This window comes from Passer domesticus, chromosome 26, assembly GCF_036417665.1.
Source record: "Passer domesticus isolate bPasDom1 chromosome 26, bPasDom1.hap1, whole genome shotgun sequence".
In the NCBI taxonomy this organism is placed as follows: Eukaryota; Metazoa; Chordata; class Aves; order Passeriformes; family Passeridae; genus Passer; species Passer domesticus.
Genome location: NC_087499.1, coordinates 5,024,008 through 5,050,285, shown reverse-complemented (window position 1 = coordinate 5,050,285; position 26,278 = coordinate 5,024,008). Strand labels below are relative to the sequence as shown.

General features: G+C 58.5%; 2 protein-coding genes across 3 annotated transcripts; one reads left to right on the top strand and one right to left on the bottom strand.

Moving 5' to 3' along the window:
- Positions 1-1,225: 1,225 nt before the first annotated feature.
- On the top strand, positions 1,226-10,849 carry LOC135286336 (uncharacterized). 2 transcript variants are annotated; one of them, XM_064399466.1, is made up of 6 exons: positions 1,226-1,544; positions 1,734-2,735; positions 3,143-4,165; positions 4,602-5,606; positions 6,084-7,088; positions 7,339-10,849. In XM_064399466.1, exons 1-6 carry the CDS (start codon positions 1,530-1,532, stop codon positions 8,209-8,211), a joined length of 4,923 nt encoding a protein of 1,640 aa, XP_064255536.1. In that variant the 5' UTR covers positions 1,226-1,529; the 3' UTR covers positions 8,212-10,849. The 2 variants fall into 2 exon arrangements, with proteins under 2 accessions (XP_064255536.1, XP_064255537.1); XM_064399467.1 differs by lacking the exon at positions 4,602-5,606.
- Positions 10,850-18,712: 7,863 nt separating this feature from the next.
- LOC135286327 (uncharacterized) lies at positions 18,713-25,701 on the bottom strand. The gene is made up of 6 exons (XM_064399441.1): positions 25,687-25,701; positions 24,326-25,333; positions 22,969-23,973; positions 21,550-22,545; positions 20,223-21,230; positions 18,713-18,958 (listed from the first exon to the last, which is right to left on the bottom strand). Exons 1-6 carry the CDS (start codon positions 25,699-25,701, stop codon positions 18,875-18,877), a joined length of 4,116 nt encoding a protein of 1,371 aa, XP_064255511.1. The 3' UTR covers positions 18,713-18,874.
- Between the last annotated feature and the right edge of the window lie 577 nt (positions 25,702-26,278).

Sequence of the window (26,278 nt, the reverse complement as noted above, 5' to 3'; positions counted from 1 at the left end):
AGTCAGGGACCCCCAAAATTGGATCACGGCAGCCAAAATTACCCCAAAAGTCCCCAAAATCTCATCAGGAATCCTCAAAATCAGGGCAGAGACCCCAAAATTACCCCAAACCCCCCATAACTCTGGTCAGAGACCCCCAAAATCAGCCCAGAACCCCCACAATTCAGTTATGAACCCCCAAATCCAGTCAAGGACCCCCCAAAATTCCCCCAGATTTCTTCAAAATGTACAAAACCCAGTTGGGATCCCCCAAAATGCCCTCACGACCCTTCAACATCCCCCCCAAATTTCTGCAGGAACCTCAAAATCCCCTCAGGACCCACCAAACACCCTCAGGACTCTCCAAAATCCCCCTCAAATCCTCTCACACCCCCAATTCTCCCTCAGAACCCCCGAAAATCCACCCCAAACCCCTTCAGGACCCTCAATTCTCCCTCAGATCCCCCCAACTCCCCTCATATCCCCTCAGCGCCCCCAAACCCCCTCATGACCCCTCCAAATCTCCTCAGGACCCACAAATCCACTCAAGACCCCCCCAGATCCACTCAGATCTCCCCAATTCTCTCTCAGAACCCCCAATTCTCCCTCAGGAACCCCAAACCCCCTCAGGGCCCTCCACATCCCCTCAGAATTCCCCAAACCCCCTCACGACCCCCAGTTTTCCCTCACACCCCCCAAATCCCCTCAGGACACCCCAAATCCCCTCAAGAGCCCCCATTCTCCCTCAGAACCTCCCAAACCCCCTCAGGACCCCCCAAACCCCCTCAGAATCCCCCAAACCCCCTCAGGACCCCCCATTCTCACTCAGGACCCCCCAAACCCCCTCACGACCCCCAGTTTTCCCTCACACCCCCCAAACCCCCCCCACCCCCCATGCCGCTCCCCGCTCCCGGTGCTGGCCGCGGTCGCTGTCGCCCATCCCGCGCTGCCGGGGCGGTCCCGGGGCTCCCTCGGCGCCCCCAGATTCCCGCCCCGCCACCCCCGGCCCCGCTCCGCCACCGCTGGGCCCCACCGGGACTACAATGCCCACAATGCACCGCGTCCCTACCGGAAACTGTCGGCGACGCCGCCGCAGGGGGATCTTCTGCCAGTACTTCTGCCAGGCGCGGCTTCTGATTGGTCCGCGCTTCACGGCAGGGCAGCTCTGCCGCCATCTTGGCTGAGGGCAGTTCCGCCCGCTCCTCACAGCGCTCCGCGTTCCCTCCTAAATCCAGCCGGGAACGGCGGAATTAATCCGGCTGGAAATGGCGGGGTGGAGCCTAAACCTCCTGGGGCTGAGCCTAAATCCCCTAGGATCCAGCCAAAGCGCCCAAATCCTGGAGCTTTCCAGGGATAGGGGCGGTACCGGTACGGTGTGAGAGGGCGGTGACTCCACATCGCCCCGCCCCTTTCCGGCCCCTCCAGAGGCGGTGCCGCCATTTTCTTGGCGACGCCCACGGGGCCGGTTCTGGGCCGGGACCGGCGCTGGTCCCCTGTCTCCTTCGCCACCGGAGCGCCCTCAATGTGTCCCCAAGGTGTCCCCAGGGAGCATGGAGCCCCAAGAGGTGCGATGGGAGGGAGGGGACAGTGGGGGATGGGGCACACGATAGCAACAGTGTGGGGTGGCAGAGGGGTCAGGAGGGTGACAAAGGGACAGAGGGGACAGCAGAGCCCTCGGGGTGGGTGGACAAAGGGGCCCCCGGGATGGCACAGGGGCCATCAGGTCCCTGACACCTCCCCTGTCCCCTCCCCAGCTGTCCCCGGCAATGCTGCACCCGCCGGTCACTGTGGTGGCCACCCTGGGCGAGCTGCTGGCCACCCTGCCCAGGCTGGACGAGATGAAGATGCTCGTGTCCCCATTGCGCCTGTACTCGGACCTGAAGAAATTTTGCAAGGATCTCCGGGCCACGCTGTACCGCATTAATGGCACCTGGTGGCATCGCAATGTCACCTGTGAGGGTGATGACCCTCCGACCTCCCTGAGCCGCGCCCTGGCTGCCTATGAGAGGACCCCATGGACCACCTGGTTCCACGTGACAGTGGAGGCCTGGCATTGGCACGAGTTGGTGGATGCTCTTGTGGACAGCTGGGCCCAGCAGGCCGGGGCGGCCACCAAGCTCCGCAACACCTGCAGGGAGGTGGCCACTGAGGCAGGATATAGAATGGCCACTGCCTGGGCCAGGCGGCTGCAGGACAAGGCTGCCCATGATGGGACAGCTCAGGCAAACATGGCGGAGCTGGGTCAGGCCCTGGGCAGGGAGGAGGGGGCCGAGGTGGTGGCTGGGCATGAAGCCCGGGTGAGGAGAGATGCCCGGGTGCCTACCAACAAGGCAACAAGGGCCACCACGGTGAGACAGTGGGCAGAGGAGGCCCTGGGGCTGCTGCAGCGCTTGGTGGCCGCGTGTCACGAAGCCACTGCCTTCCCCCGGGAGCTGCAGCGCCTGCTCAGGAACACTGAGGCTGCCCTGGAGGGGACAAATGAGGCATCCCCCAATGTCCCTGAAGACTTGATGGCCAAGGTGGCCAAGGCCGAGCGGCTGTGGGAGGCCAACGCCCTCCTGGCCAAGGATCACCTGCTGGGAGCAGTTGATGACATCATCAAGTTCTATTTCACTGGTGGTCCTGCCAGCCCCAGTGGCTGTGGAGTGACCGAGCGGTGCCAAAGAGCCATCGAGGACATCCCAAGGCTCCTTCGAGCCCAGGAGCATCCCCAGAGCATCCCCGAGGTGTCCCCAGTCAGCATGGAGCCCCAAGAGGTGTGACAGTGGGGAGAGGGGGACAGAGGGGACACTGGGGCGGGTGGGGACAATGAGGGATGGATGGGACATGGGGCTGCAAAGGGGACGAGAGAGTATGGCAGGAAGCGGGGGGTGACAGAGCAGTGGAGGGAAAAGGGGGGGAGGGTGCAGTGGGGGGCTGGGGATGACATGGTGTGGGAGGGGACACAGGGGACAACAGAGGGTGGCAGAGTATCAGTGTAGCAGCAGGGCGTGGCAGAGGTGACCGCGGTGGGGGCAGGGGGTGGGAGGAGCTACAAGGGGAGGGGCAGGGGATGGCAGAGGGAACAAGAGGCTGACAAAGGGGATCCCTTGAAGGCAGGGGGCCACTCCAGGAGGCCGTAAGTGCCACTATGTCAATGATACCTTCATTGTCCCCTCCCCAGCTGTCCCCAGCCCTGCTGCAGCCACAGGTCACCGTGGTGGCCATCCTGGGTGAGCTGCTGGCCACCCTGCCCAGGAAGAACGAGATGATGATGTTATCCGCAGTTCACCTGTACTGGGACCTGGTGGACTTCAACGAGTACCTCACCACCCTGTACTGGGTTGATGACATCTGGTGGCGCTACAAAGTCACCTCTGATGATGATGAACTTGTCACCTCCGATGATGATGATGACCATCTAATCTCCCTGAGCCAGGCCCTGGCTTCCTGGGAGAGCACCCCATGGACCACATGGGACCATGTGACAATGGCGGCCATCCAGTGGTCGGTGTCAGTGGACATGCTTGTGGACAGTTGGGCCCCACTGGCCAGGAGGGCCGCCAAGCTCCACAACACCGGCAGGGAAATGGCCACTGAGGCGGCCGCAATGCTGGACCATGCCACCATGTGGGAGAGGGAGCTGCAGGAGGAGGCTGCCCGTGATGGGACAGCTCAGGAAAACATGGTGGAGCTGGGTCAGGCACAAGGTGGGGAGGAGGGGGCCGAGGTGGTGGCTGGGCACGAAGCCCAGGTGAGGAGAGATGCCAGGGTGGCTGCCAGCGAGGTAACCAGGGCCACCATGGTGAGACAGCGGGTGGAGGTGGCCCTGGGGCTGCTGGAGCGCTTGGTGGCCGCGTGTGATGAAGCCACCGTCCTCCCCCGGGAGCTGCAGCGCAGGGTTGGGGACATCAAAGCCGCCCTGGAGGGAACAAATGAAGCATCCCCCAATGTCTCTGAGGCCTTGGTGGCCAAGGTGGCCGTGGCTGAACGGCTGTGGGAGGCCAACGCCCGCCTGGCTAAGGATCATCTGGAGGGGACACTTGATGACACCATCAACCTGTATTTCAGTTGTGGTCCCAACACCGCCTGTGGGGTGGCTGAGCGGTGCCGAAGAGCCACCGAGGGCATTTCAAGGCTCCTTCGACCCCTGGAGTGCCCTCAAGGTGTCTCCAAGGATTCACCAGTGAACATGGAGCTTCAAGAGGTGCGATGGGGGGAGGGGGGGACAGAGTGGGACATTTGATGGGGAGGAGGCAATGGGGTATGGGGGGGCATGGGGGGTGGTAGGAGGGGACAGGGAATCTTGAAGGGGACAGGGAAGCAGCAGGAAGCAGGGACGTGACAGAGGGGGCGGGGACATGGTAGGCAGGGGACAGTGGGTGATGGGGGGACACACGGTGGTGGGGGACATGAGGGCTGTAGGGGGATGACAGAGGGGATAGCAGGGAGTGGCAGGGGCTATGAGTGTGGTGGTAGGGGGACAGCAGTGGGGCAGGAGGAGCTACGGGGGTAGGGGCAGAGGGAACAAGAGGTTGACAAAGGGACGGAGGGGACAAAGGGGATCCTTCAGCGGCAGGGGTCCACCTCAGGTTGCCACAAGTGCCACCAGGTCCCTGACACCTCCCCTGTCCCCTCCCCAGCTGTCCCCAGCCCTGCTGCAGCCACAGGTCACCGTGGTGGCCATCCTGGGCGAGCTGCTGGCCACCCTGCCCAGTCTGGACGAGATGATGCTGCTGTTCCTAAGGTGCCTGTACTGGGACCTGGAGGAATTTATCAGGGATCTCCGGGCCACTCTGTACTGCACTGATGACATCTGGTGGCACCGCAATGTCACCTCCGACGATGATGACCCTCCGACCCCCCTGAGGCGGGCCTTGGCCACCTGTGAGAGCACCCCATGGACCCCCCAGAACCATGTGACACTGGTGGCCAGCGAGTGGCAGGGGTCGCTGGCTGTGCTTGTGAACAGCTGGGCCGAGCTAGTCAGGGCAGCCACCGAGCTCCACAATGCCTGCAGGGAGGTGGTCACAGAGGCAGCCGACAGGGAGGCCACCAGCACCGCCCGGGCCAGGGAGCTGCAGGACAAGGCTGCCCGTGATGGGACAGCTCAGGAAAACATGATGGAGCTGGGTCAGGGCCCAGGTGGGGAGGAGGGTGCCACAGTGGTGGCCAGGCATGAAGCCTGGGTGAGAGAAGAGGCCAGGATGGCTGCCAGCTGGGCAGCAAGTGACACCAAGATGAGACAGCGGGTGGAGGCGGCCCTGGGGCTGCTGGAGCGCTTGGTGGCCGCGTGTGACGAAGCCACTGCCTTCCCCCGGGAGCTGCAGCGCAGGGTTGGGGAGATTGTGGCCGCCATGAATGGGACAAATGAGGTATCCCCAAATGTCCCTGAGGACTTGGTGGCCAAGGTGGCTGTGACTGAGTGGCTGTGGGACGCCAACGTCCGGCTGGCCAAGGATCATCTGGGAGGAACACTTGAGGACATAATCGACTGCTATTTCAGCTGTGGTCCCGACAGCCCCCGCTGCCACAGGGTGGCCGAGCGGTGCCGAAGAGCCACCGAGGACATCCCAAGGCTCCTTCAAGCCCCGGCGCATCCCCAGAGTGTCCCCAAGCTGTCCTCAGTGAGCATGGAGCTCCAAGCGGTGCGATGGGAGAGGGGGACAGAGGGGACACGTGGTGGGGGAGGGGACAAGGTGGGGGGTTAAGGGGGCAATGAGGGATGGAGGGGAAATGGTGAGTGGTGGAAGAGGACGGGGTCGCAAAAGGGGAGGAGGGATTGGCGGGGGGGGTGACAAAGAGGGAAAGGGGACACGGGAAGCTGGGGCATTGGGGACGGGGGACACGGGGGGTGGCAGAGGGGACAACAGCTGTGGCAGAGGCTACGAGTGTGGTGGTAGTGGGTGGCAGAGGGGACAGCAGAGGGGCAGGGGGTAGCAGAGGAGACAGCAGAGGGGCAGGGGGCAGAAGGAGCTATGTGGGGAGGGGCAGGGGATGGCAGAGGGAACAAGAGTGTGACAAAAGGACTGAGGGGGCAAAGGGAACCCCTTGGGAGTATGGGGCCACCCCAGGAGGCTGTAAGTGCCACCAGGTCCCTGACACTTTCCCTGTCCTCTCCCCAGCTGTCCCCGGCCTTGCTGCAGCCACAGGTTACTGTGGTGGCCATCCTGGGTGAGCTGCTGGCCACCCTGCCCAGGGTGGATGAGATGATGCGGCTGCTCATGTCCCCAACATGCCTGTACTGGGACCTGGAGGAATTCACCAAGGAGTTCCGGGACACCCTGTACCGCATTGATGACACCTGGTGGTACCGCGATGTCATCTTTGATGATGATGACCCTCCTACCAGCATAATCCAAGCCCTGGCTGCGTGGAAGAACATCCCATGGACAACCCAGGTCCATGTAATATTGGCAGCCTGCCACTGGCACAGGTCGGTGTCTGGGCTTGTTAACGGCTGGGCCCAGCGGGCCAGGGCAGCCACCAAGCTCCGCAACACCTGCAGGAGGGTGGTCAATGAGGTGGCCCACAGGGAGGCTACCTCCCAGACCAAGGAGCTCCAGGAGGAGGCTGCCCGTGATGGGACAGCTCAGGAAAACATGGCGGAGCTGGGTGAGGCCCCAGGTGCAGAGGAGGGGGCAGAGGTGGTGGATGTGCATAAAGCCGAGGTGAGGGAAGAGGCCAGGGAGGCTGCCAGCGAGGCAACCAGGGCCACCACGGTGAGACAGCGGCTGGAGGAGGCCCTGGGGCTGCTGGAGCGCTTGGTGGCCGCGTGTGATGAAGCCACCGCCTTCCCCCGGGAGCTGCAGCGCCTGCTCAGGGACATCAAGGCTGCCCTGGAGGGGATAAATGTGGCATCCCCCAATGTCCCTGAAGACTTGGTGCCCAAGGTGGCCGTGGCCGAGCGGCTGTTGGAGGCCAACGCCCACCTGGCCAAGAATCACCTGCTGGGGACAGTTGACAGAATCATTGAGTTCTATTTCACTGGTGGTCCCGCCAGCCCCAGTGCCTGTGGAGTAGCCGAGCGGTGCCGAAGAGCCACTGAGGACATCCCAAGGCTCCTTCGACCCCCGGAGTGTCCCAAGAGCATCCCCGAGATGTCCCCAGTCAGCATGGAGCCACGAGAGGTGGGACGGGGGGCAGAGGGGAACAGAAGAGACACTGGTATGGGGGGGGGGCACTGTGAGGGGGGGAGCAATGGAAGATGGGGGGACACAAGGAGGGGAAGGGACAGGGGGGCTTGTGAGGGGTGGCAGTGGAGACAAAATGCTGACAAAGGGACTGAGTGGCAAAGGTGATCCCTTGATGGCACAATGGCCACTGCAGGAAGCTACAAGTGCCACCAGGTCCCTGACACCTTCTCTGTCCCCTCCCCAGGTGTCCCCTCCGCATCTGCATGCGCTGGTGGCCGTGGTGGCCACCCTGGGCGAGGTGGTGGCCACTGTGACCGGGCCACACAGGGGCAAGTTCCTGCACGAGTCCCCAGACACCCTGCATGAGGACCTGAAGAACTTCACCCGGAGCCTCTGTAAGATCCTGGACCACGGTGATGTCACCTCTCTGGGCAACTCTGGTATCCCCTCCCTGGGCCGGGCCCTGGCCGCCCTCAGGACAGCCTCTGGGACCACCCAGGCCAATGTGAGAGCCGTGGCCAGCGCCTGGCGGGAGTTGGTGGCCAGGCTCGTGGACTGCTGGGACCAGCTGGCCAGGGAAGCCACCAAGCTCCATGACACCTGCAGGAAGGTGGTCACAGACCAGCAGCTGATGGTGGCCCGGGACAAGGAGGAGGTGGCCCAGGAAATGGCCACACACGATGCCCAGGTGGTGGCAGCCACCAACGAGGCCATGGGAGAGGCTGTGGCGGCCACCAGGAGGGGACATTGGGCCGAGGTGGCCCTGGGGCCACTGCAGCGTTTGGTGGCCATGTGTGACAAAGCCACCTTGTTCAACTGGAACATGGAGTGCCGGCTCAAGGACATCAAGGCCATCCTGAAGGGGACAAATGAGGTGTCCCCTGATGTCCTCCAGGCCTTGGTGGCCAAGGTGGCCGAGTTTGAGTGGCTGTGGGTGGCCAGCGCCCGCCTGGCCAAGGATCACCTACTGGGGACACTTGGGGTCATTGACAACATCCTCTTGAGTCCCTGTGGTGACCATGGCGGCCCCGGTGGCCCCGGCAGCCGCACAGTGGACGAGCAGTGCCAAAAAGCCATCGAGGACATTCCGAGGCTGCTGTTGTGGTGGTGTTTGTAGGTCCCAGGATGAGAGAAGAGATGAGAATCTGACTCCATTTTTCAGGATGATTTATTGTTTTATGATATTATATTAAATACGCTATACTAAAACTATACTAAAGAAATATCGAAAGGATACATCAGAAAGGTAGAAAAGAATGAATAGTAAAAACCCGTGACAGAGCAGAGAGCCTGACACAGCTGGTTGTGATTGGCCATTAATTGAAAACAATTCACATGTTTGGATAAACAGTTCTCCAAACCGCATTCCAAAGCAGCACAACATGGAGAAGCTGAAGCTTGCCAGGAGAAAAAATCCTGGCAAAGGGATTTTACATGAAATATCACAGTGACATGCTGTGGGGACAGTGATGTCACCGGTGTGAAATCATTAGGGCAGTGATGTCACTGGAGAAAGTTGTGGACACTTCAGTCCCACCAGCCCCTCATGTTACCAAGTGCCCCTCAAGTGCCACCAGTTCCTCAAGTGCCACCAGCTGCTCGTGTCACCAAGAGCCCCTCAAGTGCCACCAGCTCCCCAAGTGCCACCAGTTCCTCAAGTGCCACCAGCTCCTCATGTCACCAAGAGCCCCTCAAATGTCACCAGTTCCTCAAGTGCCACCAGCTCCTCGTTTCACCAAGAGCTCCTCAAGTGCCATCCGCTCCTCATGTCACCAAGACCCCCTCAAATGTCACCAGTTCCTCGGTGCCACCAGCTCCTCGTTGCACCAAGAGCTCCTCAAGTGCCACCAGCTCCCTTAAGTGCCACCAGTTCCTCATGTCACCAAGAGTCCCTCAAGTGTCACCACCTCCCTGAGTGCCACCAGCTCCTCGAGTGCCACCAGCTCTTCGTGTCACCAAGACCCCCTCAGTTGTCACCAGTTCTTCGAGGGCCACCAGCTCCTCGTGTCACCAAGAGCCCCTCGAGTGCCACCAGCCTGGGACAGAACTGGCGCCACTGGGCTGGTGGTACTGCCATGTCACTGGTGCCACCTGCATGCTGTCCCTGTGTCCCCGCAGAGGGGACACGCGGAGTGGCAGAGGGGACACAGGGGTAGTGGACAGGGGCTCTCAAAGGGACAGAGGGGACAGCAGAGCCCTCCAGGGAGGGCACAAGGGGGACCCTGGGAAGTCACAAGTGTCACCAGGTCCCTGACACCTCCCCTGTCCCCTTCCCAGCTGTCCCTTCTGCAGCTGGAGGTGATGATGGATGTGGTGGCCATCGTGGGCGAGGTGGTGGCCACCGTGACTGGGCCATACAGGGGCAAGTGCCTGCACAAGTCCCCAAACTCCCTGCATGAAGGTACCTGAGGAGATTCACCGGGAGGCTCCGTAGGACCCTGAACCACGGCAGTGTCACCTCCACCGTGGTGTCCCCTCCCTGGGCTGGGCCTTGGCCACCCTCGGGGCCACCCTGGGACCACCTGGGCTGATGTGAGAGCTGTGGCCAGCGCCTGGCGGGAGTCGGTGTCCAGGCTCATGGACAGCTGGGCCCAGCTGGCCAGGGAGGCCACTGAGCTCCGTGCCACCTGCAGGGAGGTGGCCACTGCTGAGGCCACCACAGCAGCCACCGCCCAGGCCAGGGACTGGCAGGACACGGCCGCCTGCTTGGGGACAGCTCAGGAAAACACGGTGGCCCCAGAACAGGAGCTGCCACTGGCCCTTGACAGGGAGGAGGGGCTGCGCTCAAGGCCTGGGTGGTGGCGGCCACCAATGAAGTGCTGGTGGCCACCGTGGCCATGGGAGAGGCCGTGGTGGCCAAGAGCCAGGTGTTGATGGCCACCAGGAGGTGAAGGTGGCCCTGGGGCTGCTGGAGTGCTTGGTGGCTGCGTGTGACAAAGCCACCGCCTTCCCCCGGGAGCTGCAGTGCCTGCTCAGGGACATCGTAAACACCACAGAGGGAACAGAGGAGGAGTCCCCCAATGTCCCCAAGGCCTTGCCAGCCAAGGTGGCCATGGCTGAGTGCTGTGTGAGGCCAACGCCTGCTTGGCCAAGGATCACCTTCTGGGGACACATGATGACATCAACCACATCTTCAGTTCTGATGCCAACAGCTCCAGTATCCGTGTGGAGACCAAGAATGCCAAAAAGCCATTGAGGACGTCGTGAATTTGCTGCAGGGATGGTGATGTCACTGCTGTGACATCATGGGGGCAGTGACATCATGGGAGACATTGCTGCTCTCACCTGTCCCCTCCCCGTGCAATATTTGAGACAAATTGGGGGAATTTTCTGGGAATTTTCATTCATACTGTCCCAAATCTTGTTGGGAACTTCTGGGGTTACGTCACCGGGGACAGTCTAGGGACACTGAGGACACTCAGGAACACTCAGGGACAGGAGTGACTGAGTCCCCTCGGCAGCTTCCTGCTTTCCATTGTGCCTGTAGCAGAGCCGGGACATAAATGACAATTTAAAAATTGCCTTCTGCAGTTCTGCATTGGCTTTTGCACTTTTGTATTGCCTTTTGCAATTTTTTACTGCCTTTTGCACTTTTGTATTGCCTTTTGCACATTGTTATTATTCAACAGCAATTTGATATGGTGTTTGATACTGATATTGATTGTTGGTGATTCCTTGTAGCGGCCGGTTGGTGCAATATAATCTATCAGTTCATGTGTGCACCGTACAGCCTCTAAATAAATAAATTAATTGAATATTTTATTAACTAATATTCTCTATATAAATCAGAGCGGGCTGATCTGAACTCTGTGTCAGACACATTACCTGACCCCAGTGAGAGACGAGTGGTCAATAAAGCCACCCCAACATTCCTTGAGGGGAGCACAGCCAGGGAGCTGCTTCACTGAGGTATATCCCCTTGGAAACCCTGGGTGGGATGCAAATACACCCGAACAGATGGCAAAATTAAAATTATATCAAAGCCTCGTGATGTGTGGGTTAAAACATGGGGTCTCTAAAGCTGTAAATTGGTGAAAGCTTTACCAAATGAGGCCAAATTATGATGAATCTCCCGCTGATTTTTTTAAACAATTGAGGACAAACTGCCATCAAATATAATGATCTAGATCCTGAACCAGCTGATGGTAAAGCACACCTGGTTTTGTTCTGTGTGGATCAGGTTTCAAATTATATAAAAAGCAAAGATGAAGGGAGTTCAAGAGAGAGATAAACTCCTGGATGTTGCCTGGAAGGTATTTTGAGAAGGGGCTCCACTGAAAGAGTTAATCCCAACCTAGGAGGAAAGCAGCTCAGGAAAAGTCACCCAATAAAGCTTTCCCTATGGAGAAGGACCAGAGTGCATCTTGTAAGAAATGGGGGCATTGGAAAAAGGACTGTCCAGTGATGAAAGAAAAATCATCAGTCCTTATCATAGCAGTGGTCCCCACTTGGAAATAATCAGCATTGGCTCCATGTTTGCAGCAGGCTGATCAATCACTTTGTTATACCATACTTTACTACTAAGAGAAACCCATTCCCCTTGCCAGACAGTCACAACACACACGTGGATCCAATGGGTCAATCAAGCCAAACAACCATTGCCAGTAGCCAATTGTTTTGGTTTAAAAGCAAAACCAGTGAGAAACTCCAAGGCAGAAACACAATTTATTTGGAAAAGAGAAAAAAACCCCAATTATATGTAATAGTACAAAATGAAACCACCGACTGAGTCAGAATACAACCTGACACGCTGCTAGTTAGGGCGGTGGTAGCAGTCCAGATGAAATGGTCTTGTTGAAGTGGTGATCCCCTAGAAAAGATCTGGTAGCTCTTGTCCTCTGAAAACCAGTGGGTAAGGGCTGCCTGTCCTGTCCCAAAGCCCAGATTATATCCAGGTGGGGATGCTGAGCTCCTCCCCCTGGGCGGAGCATCTCCCAATGGGCTGATACCATTCTATGAGTCATGATTTGTTGGAACCCAGGACACTCCTCTGGCTGCCCTGGAGGACTCGAGACCCTGGCAGGGGGCTCAGAGACCTTGGCACGGAGTCAAAAACACCTGTGCCTTTGAGTTTAGCCCATGGAAAAAGCTACCAACTTTGCATGAAGATGTACAAGCCACAAGAGTATGGATAGAATGATATGAACTTGTCACAGGTAGAAAATGCAGAATTTTGGGGTTTTTAGAATGGGGGTTCAAGAGGCAAGATAGAGGAATCTGGGCTTGTTCTGTCTTTCTCCTCCTTCTTGTCCTCCATCTTCTGCTGTGATGGTGGCAGTTTTAGATTGGTTTAGAGGCAGACTCTTTGATATAGGTGATAGGTATTGAAAAATTATTGTAAATAAAGTACATGTAGTTTTTAGTTTAAAAAGATAACACCGTCCTGAGGGTGGTCAGTGTGCCACTCAACAGGTCAGAGAAAGAATGTTGTAGATAAGGAAAAATGAACAACCTAGAAACCAGAGCTGAGGAATTCCGACTCCTTTGATCGCAGGACTGGGAAAGAAGAGACTTTCCAACACCTTGGGGTCATCTTGACCACAGAGACTCTGACACTGGCTTCCCTGGGTCACCATGGGCTTGCCTGCCCAGGCCACTGAACATGAGACGTCAAATCCCAGCCAGAGAAGAGACACACCATTGGAGAAAGATTCCTGAACAGACAACTTGACCTCTGCTGAGACAAGTCACTTCAATCTCGACCAGGAAAGGAGGAAACATGGAAGGCGCCTGGGAGTTCCTCACGTGAGATCTGCTGGCCGATATCCAGGAAAACCTCCAGATTGATTTTGCAGATGACACAGGTTTTTGTATGAGGGGTCAAAATTAAGAACATGAGGGGAGCTTATTCCCAGGAGCAACTTAGCATCTTGTCTGCCCTACAGCGTGTGACGGCCACATATCCTGTGGAAATTCCTGAGAAGGAACTCAAGGATCTTTTACTATGGGTTCTCTGTCATTACCCACATTCAGAATCCCGTTTGTTTTTTGGGCCAGGGTTTTGGCAAGAAATCAACAGACACCTTTATCATTGTCCTGGTTCAGGGGAAATGTGGGAGAGACCCCCAATGTTGGAACCCAGGACATCTCTCTGGATGCCCTGGATGGCTCAAAGCCCTGGCAGGGGCTCGGAGACCCTGGCCAGAAGCCAAAGACACCTGGAAATTCAATCTCAACCCATGGAGCAAATTACCAACTTTATATGGAGAAGTCCAAGTCACAAAACTTTAAGTAGCATAGTAGTAGCAATCACAGGGTGAAGGGAAAAATTTTGGAGCACTGTACAGGGGGGTTTTCAACCTTGTACAGGGGGTTTGGAACTCTGAAATTGGGGGTCAGGGGTTCCAAGATGGAGGGATTTGGGCGTGCCCTGTCCTTCTTCTTTCTTCTCCCTGGCATCCATGTTCAGGATGATGTTGGCATTCACAGATTGGTTTAGAGTAGAAAGTCACTGTCTAACATAGGTGATAGGTATTGGAACATAATTGTAAACATAGTATATGTAGTTTTTAGTATAAAAGATAGCACCAGCCCAAGAGACGGAGAGTGTGCCTCAGACCGACCTGCAGAACAGACCTTGGCAGGCCAGACAGAAAATGTTTGAGATAAAGAAATAATAAACAACCTTGAGAATGTGAACCAAAGACTTCTTGACTCCTTCTTCGGCTGCTGGGTTGGGGAAAAGAGACTTTTAACAGAGACACACCTCGGGATCTTCCCAACCAGACCAGACCAGAGGAGATCCCGAGATTTTCAATCATCCACACCCAGGTAGAGTAAGGACCTGGCCACAGCCCAAGCTCAAACTGGATGGTATTCAGGATTACCTTTCTGTGTAAAACTGTTATCAAACTCAGAAGTGCTGAGAAAATCTCTAGAATGCCATAGCCACAGCCTTTAATTCAACCACTTGGGCTGAGGCTGGCTGGTGGCCTTCTGGCACTATGAGCTGTCAGTGAAGATGGTAGTTCTTTCCCCCTCCTTTTAATTACTTTTTTTATTATTATTTTCATTTTTTCTTCAGAAGGCCAGCAGCAGCCGCGGGCAGTGGGGCCCAGACGTGGTGGGCAAGATGGGAGACCCGGCCCTGGCGGGCAGGCCAAGGGACCCAGACCGTGTGGGCAGGGCGGTGACACCGCCACTGCCAAGCCCAGATTCATCCGGCTCGTTGTCTTCCCCCAGCTTTGCACTGGTGTCATTTGGGGCCCCTGGATCTGGGGTCCCTGGGACAGCCTGTGCCCAGCCCCAGATGAGTGATTCACTTCTGCCTTCTCCTTCACCACCACCCCCACCAAGCAGCCAACGTCTCAGCAATCCCCCCGGCATTTCGCCCTTCCCTCACTCCTCCTGTGTCATCATCATATTTTCAGGAAAAATTCCCTTGCCCAGGATTCTTCCCCTGGGAAGCTGAGACACGTCAGAGAAAAAGGAAAACAATATTATCTCATTTGCTTCTCCTGTGTTTTGCTGCTTTGGAATGTGGTTTGGACATTGTTTATCAACAGGTTCATGTTTCATTGGTTTCATGTGAATCATTTTGACTTAATGACCAAATTCTGTCGGGGCTCTGGAGAGAGTCACAAGTTTTTCATTTTCATCTTTTAGCCTTCTGTAAGTATCCATTCTCTATTCTTCAGTACAGTTTTACTATAGTATTCTTTAATATAATATAGTAACATAATAAATTAACCTTCTAAGAACATGGAGTCAGAGTCATCATTCCTCCCAATGATGGGGGACTCTGAAAATACCACACTCCCGGGTATGGACCAGGGCACAGCCTCTCGGGACCCGGCTCCTCCTACCCTGTGAATGAGAGCAGAACACATGCGGTGCCCCAAGGCACAGCAAGGAAGGTGCTGGTTCCAGGGAATGTTGACCTTTAGATTTTGCAGTACGGTCAGGCTGGCGCCCAGCTGTGAGAGCACACCCCTGCTGAGGGACAGGCTGTGGGTGCTCGCTGCTGTCCCTGTCCCTGTTCCCTGGTGACCTGAGGGAAACAGCAGGGAGTAGGACAGCTGGGAGTGGCAGGGCAGGCCGGGGATCTTCTTCAGCACCACAGCTCACATCCCGGATGGGAGCCGGGCTGGCTGGAGGCGGTGGAGCCAGCAGCGGGGCATTCCTGGCCAGCACTGCAGGCACCACTGCTGATGAACCGGCTGCAGGCTGCGGTGTCTCGGGATCTCCTCTGGTCTGGTCTGGTTGGTGTGATTGGGAAGATCCCGAGGTGCGTCTCTGTTAAAAGTCTCTTTTCCCCAACCCAGCAGCTGAAGAAAGAGTCGAGAAGTCTTTGGTTCACATTCTCAAGGTTGTTTATTATTTCTTTATTTCAAACATTTTTTTGTTTGGTCTGCTAAGGTCTGTTTTGTAGGTTGGTCCGAGGTGCACACACAGCTTCTTGGGCTGGTGTTATTTTTTTTTATTAAAAACTACATATACCATGTTTACAATACTGTTCTAATACTTATCACTTATGTTAGATAGTGACTTTCTGCTCTAATTTGTGAATGCTAACATCATCTTGAACATGGATGCTAGGGAGAAAAAAGAAGAAGGATAGGGTATGCTTAAGTCCCTCCATCTTGGAACTCCAGAATCTTATGTACAGAATTCTAAAGCTCCTTGTACAAGGTTCAAAACCCCCCTGTACAGTGTTCTAAAATTTTTTCTTCAGTCTGTGATTGTTACTACTATACTTAAACTTTTGTGACTTGGAATTCTCCACATAAAGTTGATAATTTGCTCCATTAATTAAGATTGAATTTCCAGGTGTCTTTGGCTTCCTGCCAGGGTCTCCGAGCCCCTGCAAAGGCTTTGAGCCATCCAGGGCATCCAGAGAGATGTCCTGGATTCCGACAGCGATGCAGGGTATTGGATGAGGTGCAGGGGGTTGGATGAGGTGTGGGGGCCCTGGATGTGGTGCAGGAGGGCAGGATGTGGTGCAGCAGGGCTGGATGTGGTGCAGGAGGGCTGGATGTGGTGGAGGGTGGCTGGATGTGATGCAGGGCGGTTGGATGTGGTGAAGGGGGGCTGGATGTGGTGCAGGGTGGTTGGATATGGTGCAGGGTGGCTGGATGTGGTGCAGGGGGGCTGGATGTGGTGCATGGGGGCTGGATGGGGTGCAGGGCTGCTGGATGTGGTTCGGCTGGGCTGGATGTGGTGCAGGGGCCCTGGATGTGCTCTCCAGTATGAGGCTGCCAGCCGCAGTTATGGAACCAGCTGCCTCCCTTGTCGGTGGCTCCGGCAGTTCCTCTCTCTCCTGCAGTGCAGGGTTGGGGAGAACCAGTCAGCCTGGCCTCAGTACCTGGCAAGATAATGGAGCAATTTATACTGAGTGTCATCATGCAGCATCTACAGAATGGCCAGGGTATCAGACCCAGCCAGCATGGGTTTAGGAGGGGTAGGTCATGTCTGACCAATCTGATCTCCTTCTATGACCAGGTGGCCCTCCTGGTGGATGTGGGAAAGGCTGTGGATGTTGTGTACCTGGACTCCAGCAAGGACTTTGACACTGTCTCCCCAAAGCACATTCCTGGAAAACTACAGCCCACGGCTTGGACAGGAGCACTCTTTGCTAGGTTCAGAACTGGCTGCATGGCCGGCCCAGAGAGTGCTGGTGAATGGTGCTGCATCCAGCTGGCATCAGTCACCAGTGGTGTCCCTCAGGGGTCTGTGCTGGGACCATTTCTATTTAACATTTTTATAGACGACATGGATGAGGGCATTGAGTCTTTCATTAGTAAATTTGCAGACAACACTTAGATGGGAGTTTGTGTGTCCATCTGTTGGAAGGTAGGAGGGCTCTGCAGACAGACTTGGAATGGTTGAATGGATGGGCAGAGTTGAACAGGATGAAGTTTAATAAATCCAAGTGCCCAGTTCTACATTTTGGCCACAATAACCCCCTGCAGTGCTATAGGCTGGGGGTGGTGTGGCTGGACAGTGCCCAGGCAGAAAAGGAACTGGGGGTGCTGGTCAACAGCCAGCTGAACATGAGCCAGCAGTGTGCCCTGGTGGCCAAAAAGACCAATGGCTCCTGGCCTGTATCAGGAATAGTGTGTCCAGCAGGACCAGGGAAGTCATCCTTCCCCTGTACTCGGCACTGGTGAGGCCACACCTTGAGTGCTGTGTCCAGTTCTGGGCCCCTCAGTTTAGGAAGGATGTTGAGATACTTGGGCATGTCCAGAGGAGGGCAACGAGGCTGGTGAGGGGCTTGGAACACAAGCCCTGTGAGGAACAACTGATGGAGCTGGGGTTGTTTAGCCTGGAGAAAAGGAGACTCAGAGGTGACCTCATCACTCTCTACAACTTCCTGAAGGGTGGTTGTAGTGAGGTGGGGTTGTTCTCTTTCTCCAGGCAGCAGTGACAGAACCAGAGGACACAGTCTCAAGCTGTGCCAAGGGAAATATAGCTTGGATATTAGGAAGAAGTTTTTCACAGAAAGGGTGATAAAGTTCTGGAATGGTCTGCCTGGGGAGGTGGTGGAGTCACCATCCCTGGGTGTGTTTAAGAAAAGACTGGAAGTGGCACTCGCTGCCAGGGTTTAGTTGGGGTGTCGGGGCATGGGTTGGACTCGATGGTCTTGGAGGTCTCTTCCAACCTGGTGATTCTGTGATTCTGGGATAATCATTTGTACATATTCAGACATTCCTGTGAGTTCAGATGTTCTTTTGTTTGGTTTTAACCCTTGACTTGCCTCCACACCATCTTGTGCATTAAACCAATTTATTTTATTTCTCCTTGCGGTTCCGTTGTGTCGTGTGTTCACTCTCTGGTGACGAGAGAAGAATTTGTAAATTCTTCCTTTTTTTCACTGTTTTGGAACTGCGATGGGACTGGGGACACTGGGACACAACTGGGAACACTGGGACAGGGACACTGGGAGAGGATGGGGGACACTGGGATGGGGCTGGATTGGTGACATTGGGCTGGTGGCACTGGGATGGTGGCAGTGGGACAGAAGTGGGGACACTGGGATGGAACTGGGGACACTGGGACACAAATAGGAACACTGGGATGGGCACACTGGGATTGATCTGGTGGCACTGGGATGGGACTGGGGACACTGGGATGGTGACAGTAAGACTGAACTCGGGACACTGGGATAGAACAGGGACACGGATGCTGGGACAGGATGGGGACACTGGGACAGGATGGGGCCACTAGGATGGTGACATTGGTATGGGGACAATGGGGCGCTGGCACTGGGATGGAAGTGGGAGCACTGGGCTGGTGGCACTGGGACAGGACTGGGGTCACTGGGCTGGCACTGGGTTGCTGATGTCAGCATTAATTAATTAATTAATGCACCAAGCCCCAATTATTTGCAAAGGCAAATCTCTTTTTCCATTCATCAATCAGGGCAACCGTTCCCATTGTCCCTTTGGTCTCTCAGTGCCGCTTTGATCTCCCCCAGAGCCAGAGGGAATGTCCAAGGAATGGCACCTGCCGGACAGGGGCAGGACGAGGTGATGTCACCTCCCAGGCCCCACCCCCCGCAGGGCCATGGCCCTCTGGTGGCCAGGTGACACTGCGAGGTCCTCTCCCCCCGCCAAACCACTTGGCAGTCACCACGGGCAGGGCCAGCAGCAGGTGACCGTCCTCGGCCACCCCCAGGGACACTGCGGGGACACGGGGACACCACACAGGTGGCACCAGGGACATGGCAGTGCCACCCATCCAGTGGCACCAGTTCTGTCCCAGACTGGTGGCACTTGAGGGGCTTTTGATGACACGAGGAGCTGGTGGCACTTGAGTGGCCACAAGTCTTCCCAGGGATGTCACTGCCCTGATGACGTCACTGTCTCCGCAGCAGCCTTGGGATGTCCTCGATGGCTTTTTGGCACCGCTTGGCCACCGTGTGTCTGCTGGGGACATCAAAGATACTGTGGCCACCACAGGGACTCAAGAGGATGTTGTCGATGACCCCAAGTGTCCCCAGCAGGTGATCCTTGGCCAGGCGGGTGCTGGCCACCCACAGCCACTCAAACTCGGCCACCTTGGTGACCGAGGTCTGGAGAACATCAGGGGACACCTCATTTGTCCCTTTTAGGGTGGCCTCGATGTCCCTGAGCCGCCACTCCAAAATCCAGTTGAACAAGGTGGCTCTGTGACATGTTGCCACCAAGCGCTGCAGCGGGCCCTTGGCCACTGCTGCCCAATGTCCCCTCCTGGTGGCTGGCATTGCCCGCCTGGTGGCTGCCATGGCCTCTCCCATGGCCTCGTTGGTGGCTGCCGCTACATGGGCATCGTGCGTGGCCATTTTGCAGGCCACCTCCTTCGTGTCCAGGGCCACCATCAGCTGCTGGTCCGTGACCACCTTCCTGCAGGTGTCACAGAGTTTGGTGGCCTCCCTGGCCAGCTGGTCGCAGCTGTCCACGAGCTTGGCCACTGACTCCCGCCAGTCACTGGCCACGGCTCTCACATTGGCCTGACTAGTCCCAGGGGTGGCCCCAAGGGTGGCCAAGGCTAGTCGCAGGCAGGGGACACCAGAGTCTCCCAGGGAGGTGCTACCGCCATGGCCCAGGGTCTCACGGAGCCTCGAGGTGAATCTCCCCAGGGCCATGTGCAGGGACTTTGGGGGCTCAGAATGCCGCATGCCCCAGGATGGCCAGGTCACGGTGGCTGCCACCTCACCCAGGGTGGCCACCATGGACACCAGAGTCTCCAGCAGCTGTGAAAGGGACGGCTAGGGAGAGGACAGGGGAGGTGTCAGGGACCTGGTGGCACTTGTGGCCTCCAGGGGTGGCCCCTGTGCCCCCCCAAAGTCCCCTTTTTCCTCTTCCTGGACGTCTCTGCTGTCTCCCCTCTGTCCTTTTGTCACCCTCTCGTCCCCTCTGCCACCCCCTGCCACCACACTCCTAGCCCCTGCCACCCTCTGCTGTCCCTTCTGCCACCCCCTGCCAGCCCCTTTGTCCCCTCCCCACCCAGTCATTCCCATCCTCCACTGCCCCCTAACCCCACTTTCCCCACCACCCCCCTTCTTGCCACTCCCTCCTGTCCCCTTCATAAGCCCCTGTCCCCTCCTGCCAGCCCCATGTCCCATCCATCCCCCATTGCTCCCTCCCCCACTGTGCCCCCTCCCCCACCAATGTCCCCTCTGTCCCCTCTCCCCCTACCCGGTCACACCTCTTGGAGCTCCATGCTCACTGCGGACACCTTGGGGATGCTCTGGGGATGCTCCGTGGGTTGAAGGAGCCTTGGGATGTCCTCGATGGCTCTTTGGCACCGCTCATCCACCCCACAGGCACTGGGGCTGGCGGGAGCACCAGTGAAATAGAACTTGATGATGTCTTGAAGTGTCCCCAGCAGGTGATCCTTGGCCAGACGGATGTTGGCCTCCCACAGCCGCTCGGCCTCGGCCACCTTGGCCACCAAGTCCTCGGGGACATCGGAGGACTCCCCGTCTGTCTCCTCCAGGGTCATCTCGATGTCCTCAACTCTGTGCAGCAGCTCCCGGGGGAACGCCGTGGCTTCGTCACATGCGGCCACCAAGCACTCCAGCAGCCCCAGGGACACTTCTGCCCACTGTCTCACCTTGGTGGCCGTTGTTGCCTTGCTGGCAGCCACCCTGGCCTGTCTGCTCACCCAGGCTTCATGCCCGGCCACCACCTCGTCCCCCTCCTCTCTGCTCAGGGCCTGACCCAGCTCCACCATGTTTTCCTGAGCTGTCCCATCACGGGCAGCCTTGTCCTGTATGTGCCTTTCCCAGGCGGTGGCAGTGGCTGCCATGTCGGCCGCCTCAGCGGCCACCCTCCTGCAGGCATTGCTGAGCTTGGTGGCTGCCCAGGCCAGCTCAGTCCAGCTCTCCTCAACTACAGCCACCGAGTGCAGCCACTCGCTGGCTGCCATTGTTACATGGTCCCAGGGGGTCCATGGCGTGCTCTTGTAGGCAGCCAGGGCCCGGCTCAGGAAGGTGACAGGGTCATCATCATCGCAGATGACATTGCGGCGCCACCAGGTGTGATCAGTGTGGTGCAGGGTGGCCCGGAGCTCCTTGGTGAAGTTCACCAGGTCCCAGTACAGGCGCAATGCAGACACGGGCAGCATCTCCTCCTCCAGCCTGGGCAGGGTGGCCAACAGCTTGCCCAGGGTGGCCACCACGGTGACTTGTTGCTGCAGCAGGGCTGGGAACAGCTGGGGAGGGGACAGAGGACGTGTCAGGGACCTGGTCTCACTGCTGTGCCACCACTGCTGTCCCCTCTGCCACCACTTGCCCGCACTCCTGTCCCCTTCCCGCCATGTCCCACCTATCCCTCACTGTCCCGTACCTCTGTGTCCCCTGCCCCCCTTTGTCATCTCTCTTGTTCCTGCCACTCCCTCCTTTGTGACCGTCCATCCGCTCCCGCCATGCCCCCTTGTGCCCCCCCCGGGTGCCTCCAACCCTCCAACATCCATTGCCCCCTTCTCTCGCCATGTCTCCTCTGTCCCACTCTCTCCCCGCTCCCCATTGTACCTCTTGGGGCTCCACGCTCACTGGGGACCTGGCGGGGACACTCTGGGGACACTCCGGTTGTTGAACGAGCCTTGGGATGTCCTCAATGGCTCTTTGGCACCGCTCGGCCACCCCACAGGCACTAAGGCTGGCAGGACGACCATCAAAATAGAACTTGATGTCTGGAAGTGTCCCCACCAGGTGATCCTTGGCCAGGCGGGCATTGGCCTCCCACAGCCGCTCGGCCTTGGCCACCTTGGCCACCAAGTCCTCAGGGACATTGGGGGATGCCTCATTTGTCCCCTTCATGGCGGCCTCAATGTCCCTGAGGAGGCGCTGCAGCTCTCGGGGGAACGCAGTGGCTTTGTCACACGCGGTCACCAAGCGCTCCAGCAGCCCCAGGGCTTCCTCCACCCGCTGTCTTACCATGGTGTACCTGGATGCCCAGCTGGCAGCCACCCTGGCCTCTCTTCTCACCCGGGCTTCATGCGCGGCCTCGGCCTCCTCCTCCCTGCCCAGGGCCTGACCCAGCTCCACCATGTTTTTCTGAGCTGTCCCATCACGAGCAGCCTTGTCCTGCAGCTCCCTGGCCCAGGTCATGTCCTGGGCCACCATGTAGGCTGCCTCAGAGGCCGCCTCCCTGCAGGCATTGCAGATCTTGGTGGCCTCCCTGGCCAGCCCAGCCCAGCTGTTGACAAGCGCATTCACCAACCCCTGCCACTTGCTGACCACCATTGTCACATGGAACCACGTGGTGCATGTGGTGCTTTTGTAGGCGGCCAGGGCCTGGCTCAGGGAGGTGACAGGGTAATCATCATCGAAGGTGATATTGTGGCACCACCAGGTGCCATCAATGCAGTTCAGGGTGGCCCAGAGCCCCCTGGTGAAGGCCACCAGGTCCGAGTACAGTCTCACTGAGGACCCGAGCATCATCTTCTTCCACCTGGGCAGGGTAGCCAGCAGCTTGCCCAGGATGGCCACCACGGTGACCTGTGGCTGCAGCAGGGCTGGGGACAGCTGTGGAGGGGACAGGGGAGATGTCAGGGACCTCATGGCACTTGTGGCCTTGTGTGGTGTCCCCCTGCCCCCGAGGGGTCCCCTTTGTCCCCTCCATCACTTTGTCAGCCTCTTGTTGCCTCTGCCACTCCCTGCCCCTCCCCTTGGAGCCCCTCCCACCCCCTGGTGGCACTACTGTCCCCCTCTGTCACCCCCTACCACCGCATTCCTAGCCCCTGCCACCCCCTGCTGTCCCCTCCGCCACCACCTGCCAGACCCCATGTGCTATACCCTCGTGTCCCTTCCATACCCCATTGCCCTCTCCCCCCACTTTCCCCTCCACCCCTCTGTCACCTCTCCACTTCCTGCCACTTCCTCCTGTCCCCTTTGCGAACCCCTCTCCCCTACTGCCATCCTCCTCTCTCCCTCCCCAGCCCATTGCACCTCTTGGGGCTCCATGCTCACTGGGGACACCTTGGGGACAGCTTGGGGACGTGTTGGGAGTTGAACCAGTCTTGGGATGTCCTCGGTGGCTCTCAGGCACCGCTCAGCCACCCCACAGGGACTGGGGCTGGCGGGACCACCAGTGAAATAGAACTCAATGATGTCATCAACTGTCCCCAGCAGGTGAGCCTTAACCAGGTGGGCATTGGCCTCCCACAGCTGCTCAGCCTCAGCCACTTTGGCTACCAAGTCCTCAGGTACATTGGGGGACACCTCATTTGTCCCCTCCAGGGCAGCCTCGATGTCCCTGAGCCTGCGCAGCAGCTCCCGGGGGAAGGCAGTGGCTTCGTCACACTCGGCCACCAAGCGCTCCAGCAGCTCCAGGGCCTCTTCTACCTGCCGTGTCTCCTTGGTGGCCCTGGTTACCTCGCTGGCAGCCACCATGGCATCTCTCCTCACCCGGGCTTCATGCCCGGTCACCACCTGGGCCCCCTCCTGCCTGCCCAGGGCCAGACCAAGCTCCACCATGTTTTCCTGAGCTGTCCCACCACGGGCAGCCTTGTGCTGCAGCTCCATGGCCCGGGCTGTGGCAGTGGCCACCCTGTCGGCCGCCTCAGTGGCCACCTCCCTGCAGGTGTTGGAGAGTTCGGTGGCTGCCCCGGCCAGCTGGACCCAGCTGTCCAGAAGCGTCGCCACTGACCCCTGCCACTTGCTGACCACCGTTGTCACGCGGTTCCTGGGGGTCCCTGGGGTGCTCTTGTAGGCATCCAGGGCCTGGCTCAGGGAGATGGGAGGATCATCATCATCGGAGCTGACATTTTGCTGCCACCAGGTGCCATCAAGGTGGTACAGGGTGGCCCAGAGCCCCCTGGTGAAGTCCGCCAGGCCCCAGTGCAGGCTCTCTGCAGACCTCAGCAGCATCGTGTCCCGCCTGGGCAGGGTGGCCAGCAGGTCATCCAGGGTGGCCACCACGGCAACCGGTGGCTGCAGCAGGGCTGGGGACAGCTGGGGAGGGGACAGGGGAGGTGTCAGCCCCTCCCTTCATAGCCACTCCCATCCTCTGCCCTTCTGCTGTCCCCTCTGTTAGCCTTGCCAGGAAACTCGTAGCCCCTGCCACCCCCCGCCAGTGCCTGTATCCCCAACTCCCCATGTCCCCCCATCCACCACTTCCCCCTGCCCCCAATTTCCCCTCCACCCATCTGTCACCTTCCTGCCACTCCCTCCTGTCCTTTTTGTGATCGCTCGTCCCCTCCCACCACCCCTCGTGACCCGTCCATCCCCCATCGCCCCCTCCCCGCCCCGTGCCCCCTCCCCTCCAGTGTCCTCTCTGACCCCCTCTCCCCCCACACCATTGCACCTCTTGGAGCTCCACGCTCACTGGGGACACATTGGGGATGCTCTGGGGACACTCTGGTGGTTGAAGGAGCCTTGGGATGTCCTCGGTGGCTCTTCGGCACCGCTTGGCCACCTCACAGTCACTGGGGCTGGTGAGATCACCAGTGAAATAGAAATTGATGTCTTGAAGTGTCTCCAGCAGGTGTTCCTGGGCCAGGCGGGCGTTGGCCTCCCACAGCCGCTCGGCCACGGCCACCATGGCCACCAAGGCCTCGGGGACATCAGGGGATGCCTCATTTGTCCCCTTCAGGGCAGCCTCGAAGTCCCTGAGGAGGCGCTGCAGCTCCTGGGGGAACGCAGTGGCTTTGTCACACACGGTCACCAAGCGCTCCAGCAGCCCCAGGGCCGCCTCCAGCCGCTGTCTCACCATGGTGGCTGTGGTTAGCTCCCTGGCATCCACCCTGGCATCTTCCCTCACCCGGGCTTCATGCTCGGCCGCCACCTCGGCCCCCTCCTCCCTGCCTAGGGCCTGACCCAGCTCCACCATGTTTTCCTGAGCTGTCACATAATGGGCAGCCATGTCCTGCAGGCACCTTGCCCAGGTGGTGTCATTGGCCTCCTTGTCAGCTGCCTTGGTGGCTACTGTCCTGCAGGTGTTGCAGAGCTTGGTGGCTGCCCTGGTCAGCCGGGCCCATCTGTCCACGAGCGCGGCTACTGACCCCTGCCACTCGCTGGCCACCGTTGTCACACAGTTCCGGGGGGTCCCTGGGGTGCTCTTGTAGGCGGCCAGGGCCCGGCTTAGGGAAGTGGGAGGGTCATCATTATTGGAGGTGACATTGTGGCGCCACCAGGTGTCACCAGTGCGGTACAGGGTGTCCTGGAGGTCCTCGGTGAAGTCCACCAGGTCCCAGTACAGGCGCCCTGCAGACTGGTTCAGCAGCATCATCTCGTCCAGACTGGGCATGGTGGCCAGTAGCTTGCCCAGGATGGCCACCACAGTGATCTGCGGCTGCAGCCTAGCCGGGGATAGCTGGGGAGGGGACAGGGGAGGTGACAGGGAGCTGGTGGCACTAGTGGCCTCTTGTGGTGGCCCCATGTCCCCTCCCGGAATCCCCTTTGCCCCCTCCCTGAAGAATTCTGCTGTCCCCTCTGTCCCTTTATCACCCCCTCATCCCCTCTGCCACCCCCCGTTGTTCCCCCCCCGTCACCTCCTCCCATCCTGCTATTCCCTCCTGTCCTCTTTTCAACCCCCTGTCCTCTGCCGACACCCACGTGTCCCCTCCGTACCCCACCGTCCCCTCCTGCCACTGCCTGCCCCCATCTGCTCTGTCACCCCACTGTCCCCTCTGTCCCCTCCCCCCCACCACTCTGGGATTGTCTCACCTTGAGGGGCTCCATGGCCTCTGGGGACACCCCGGGGACACTCTGGGGACACCCCGGGGATATTCTGGGGCGTGTCTGGGTGACAAACACACCCAGGTCACAGCCTTGGACACGCAGGAACGTGGCACGGCTGGATGGAGGAAGCAGGAAGAGGTGACGCCACTGCCCCCCCTGCCTGTGGGACCTGGGCAGGCTGCCCAGTGTCCCCCCCCATGTACCCAGGGGGGACCCAATGTCCCCTCAGGGTCCCCAACAAGGCCCAAGTGTCCCCTGATGTCCTGATGGGGACACTAGGGACATAGCAGTGTCCTGTTGGGGACACTGTGGGGACATCGGGGACATTGTGATGACCCAAAACGAGACAGAGGATGTCAGGGTGGCCGCAATGTGCCCAAGGAAAGGAAACGGGGTGTCCTCAAGGTCCCCAACAGGACTCTGGTTGGCCCTGGTGTCCCCAGCTGGACATTGGGGGACACTTGGGTCTTGTGGGCAACACAGGGGGCAACACCAGGGCCATGTGGGGACACTCAGGGGACATCGGGGTTCTGTTGGGGGCATTGGGGGGACATTGGGGACCCTGTCTTGGCCCCAC

Coding starts and splice junctions, on each gene's coding strand:
- LOC135286336 (XM_064399466.1), top strand. Junction 5,607..6,083: donor TGAGCATGGAGCTCCAAGCG/GTGCGATGGGAG, acceptor TCCTCTCCCCAG/CTGTCCCCGGCCTTGCTGCA. Junction 7,089..7,338: donor TCAGCATGGAGCCACGAGAG/GTGGGACGGGGG, acceptor TCCCCTCCCCAG/GTGTCCCCTCCGCATCTGCA.
- LOC135286327 (XM_064399441.1), bottom strand. Junction 22,546..22,968: donor TGAGCATGGAGCCCCAAGAG/GTGCAATGGGCT, acceptor TCCCCTCCACAG/CTGTCCCCAGCCCTGCTGCA. Junction 21,231..21,549: donor TGAGCGTGGAGCCCCAAGAG/GTACAATGGGGA, acceptor TCCCCTCCCCAG/CTGTTCCCAGCCCTGCTGCA.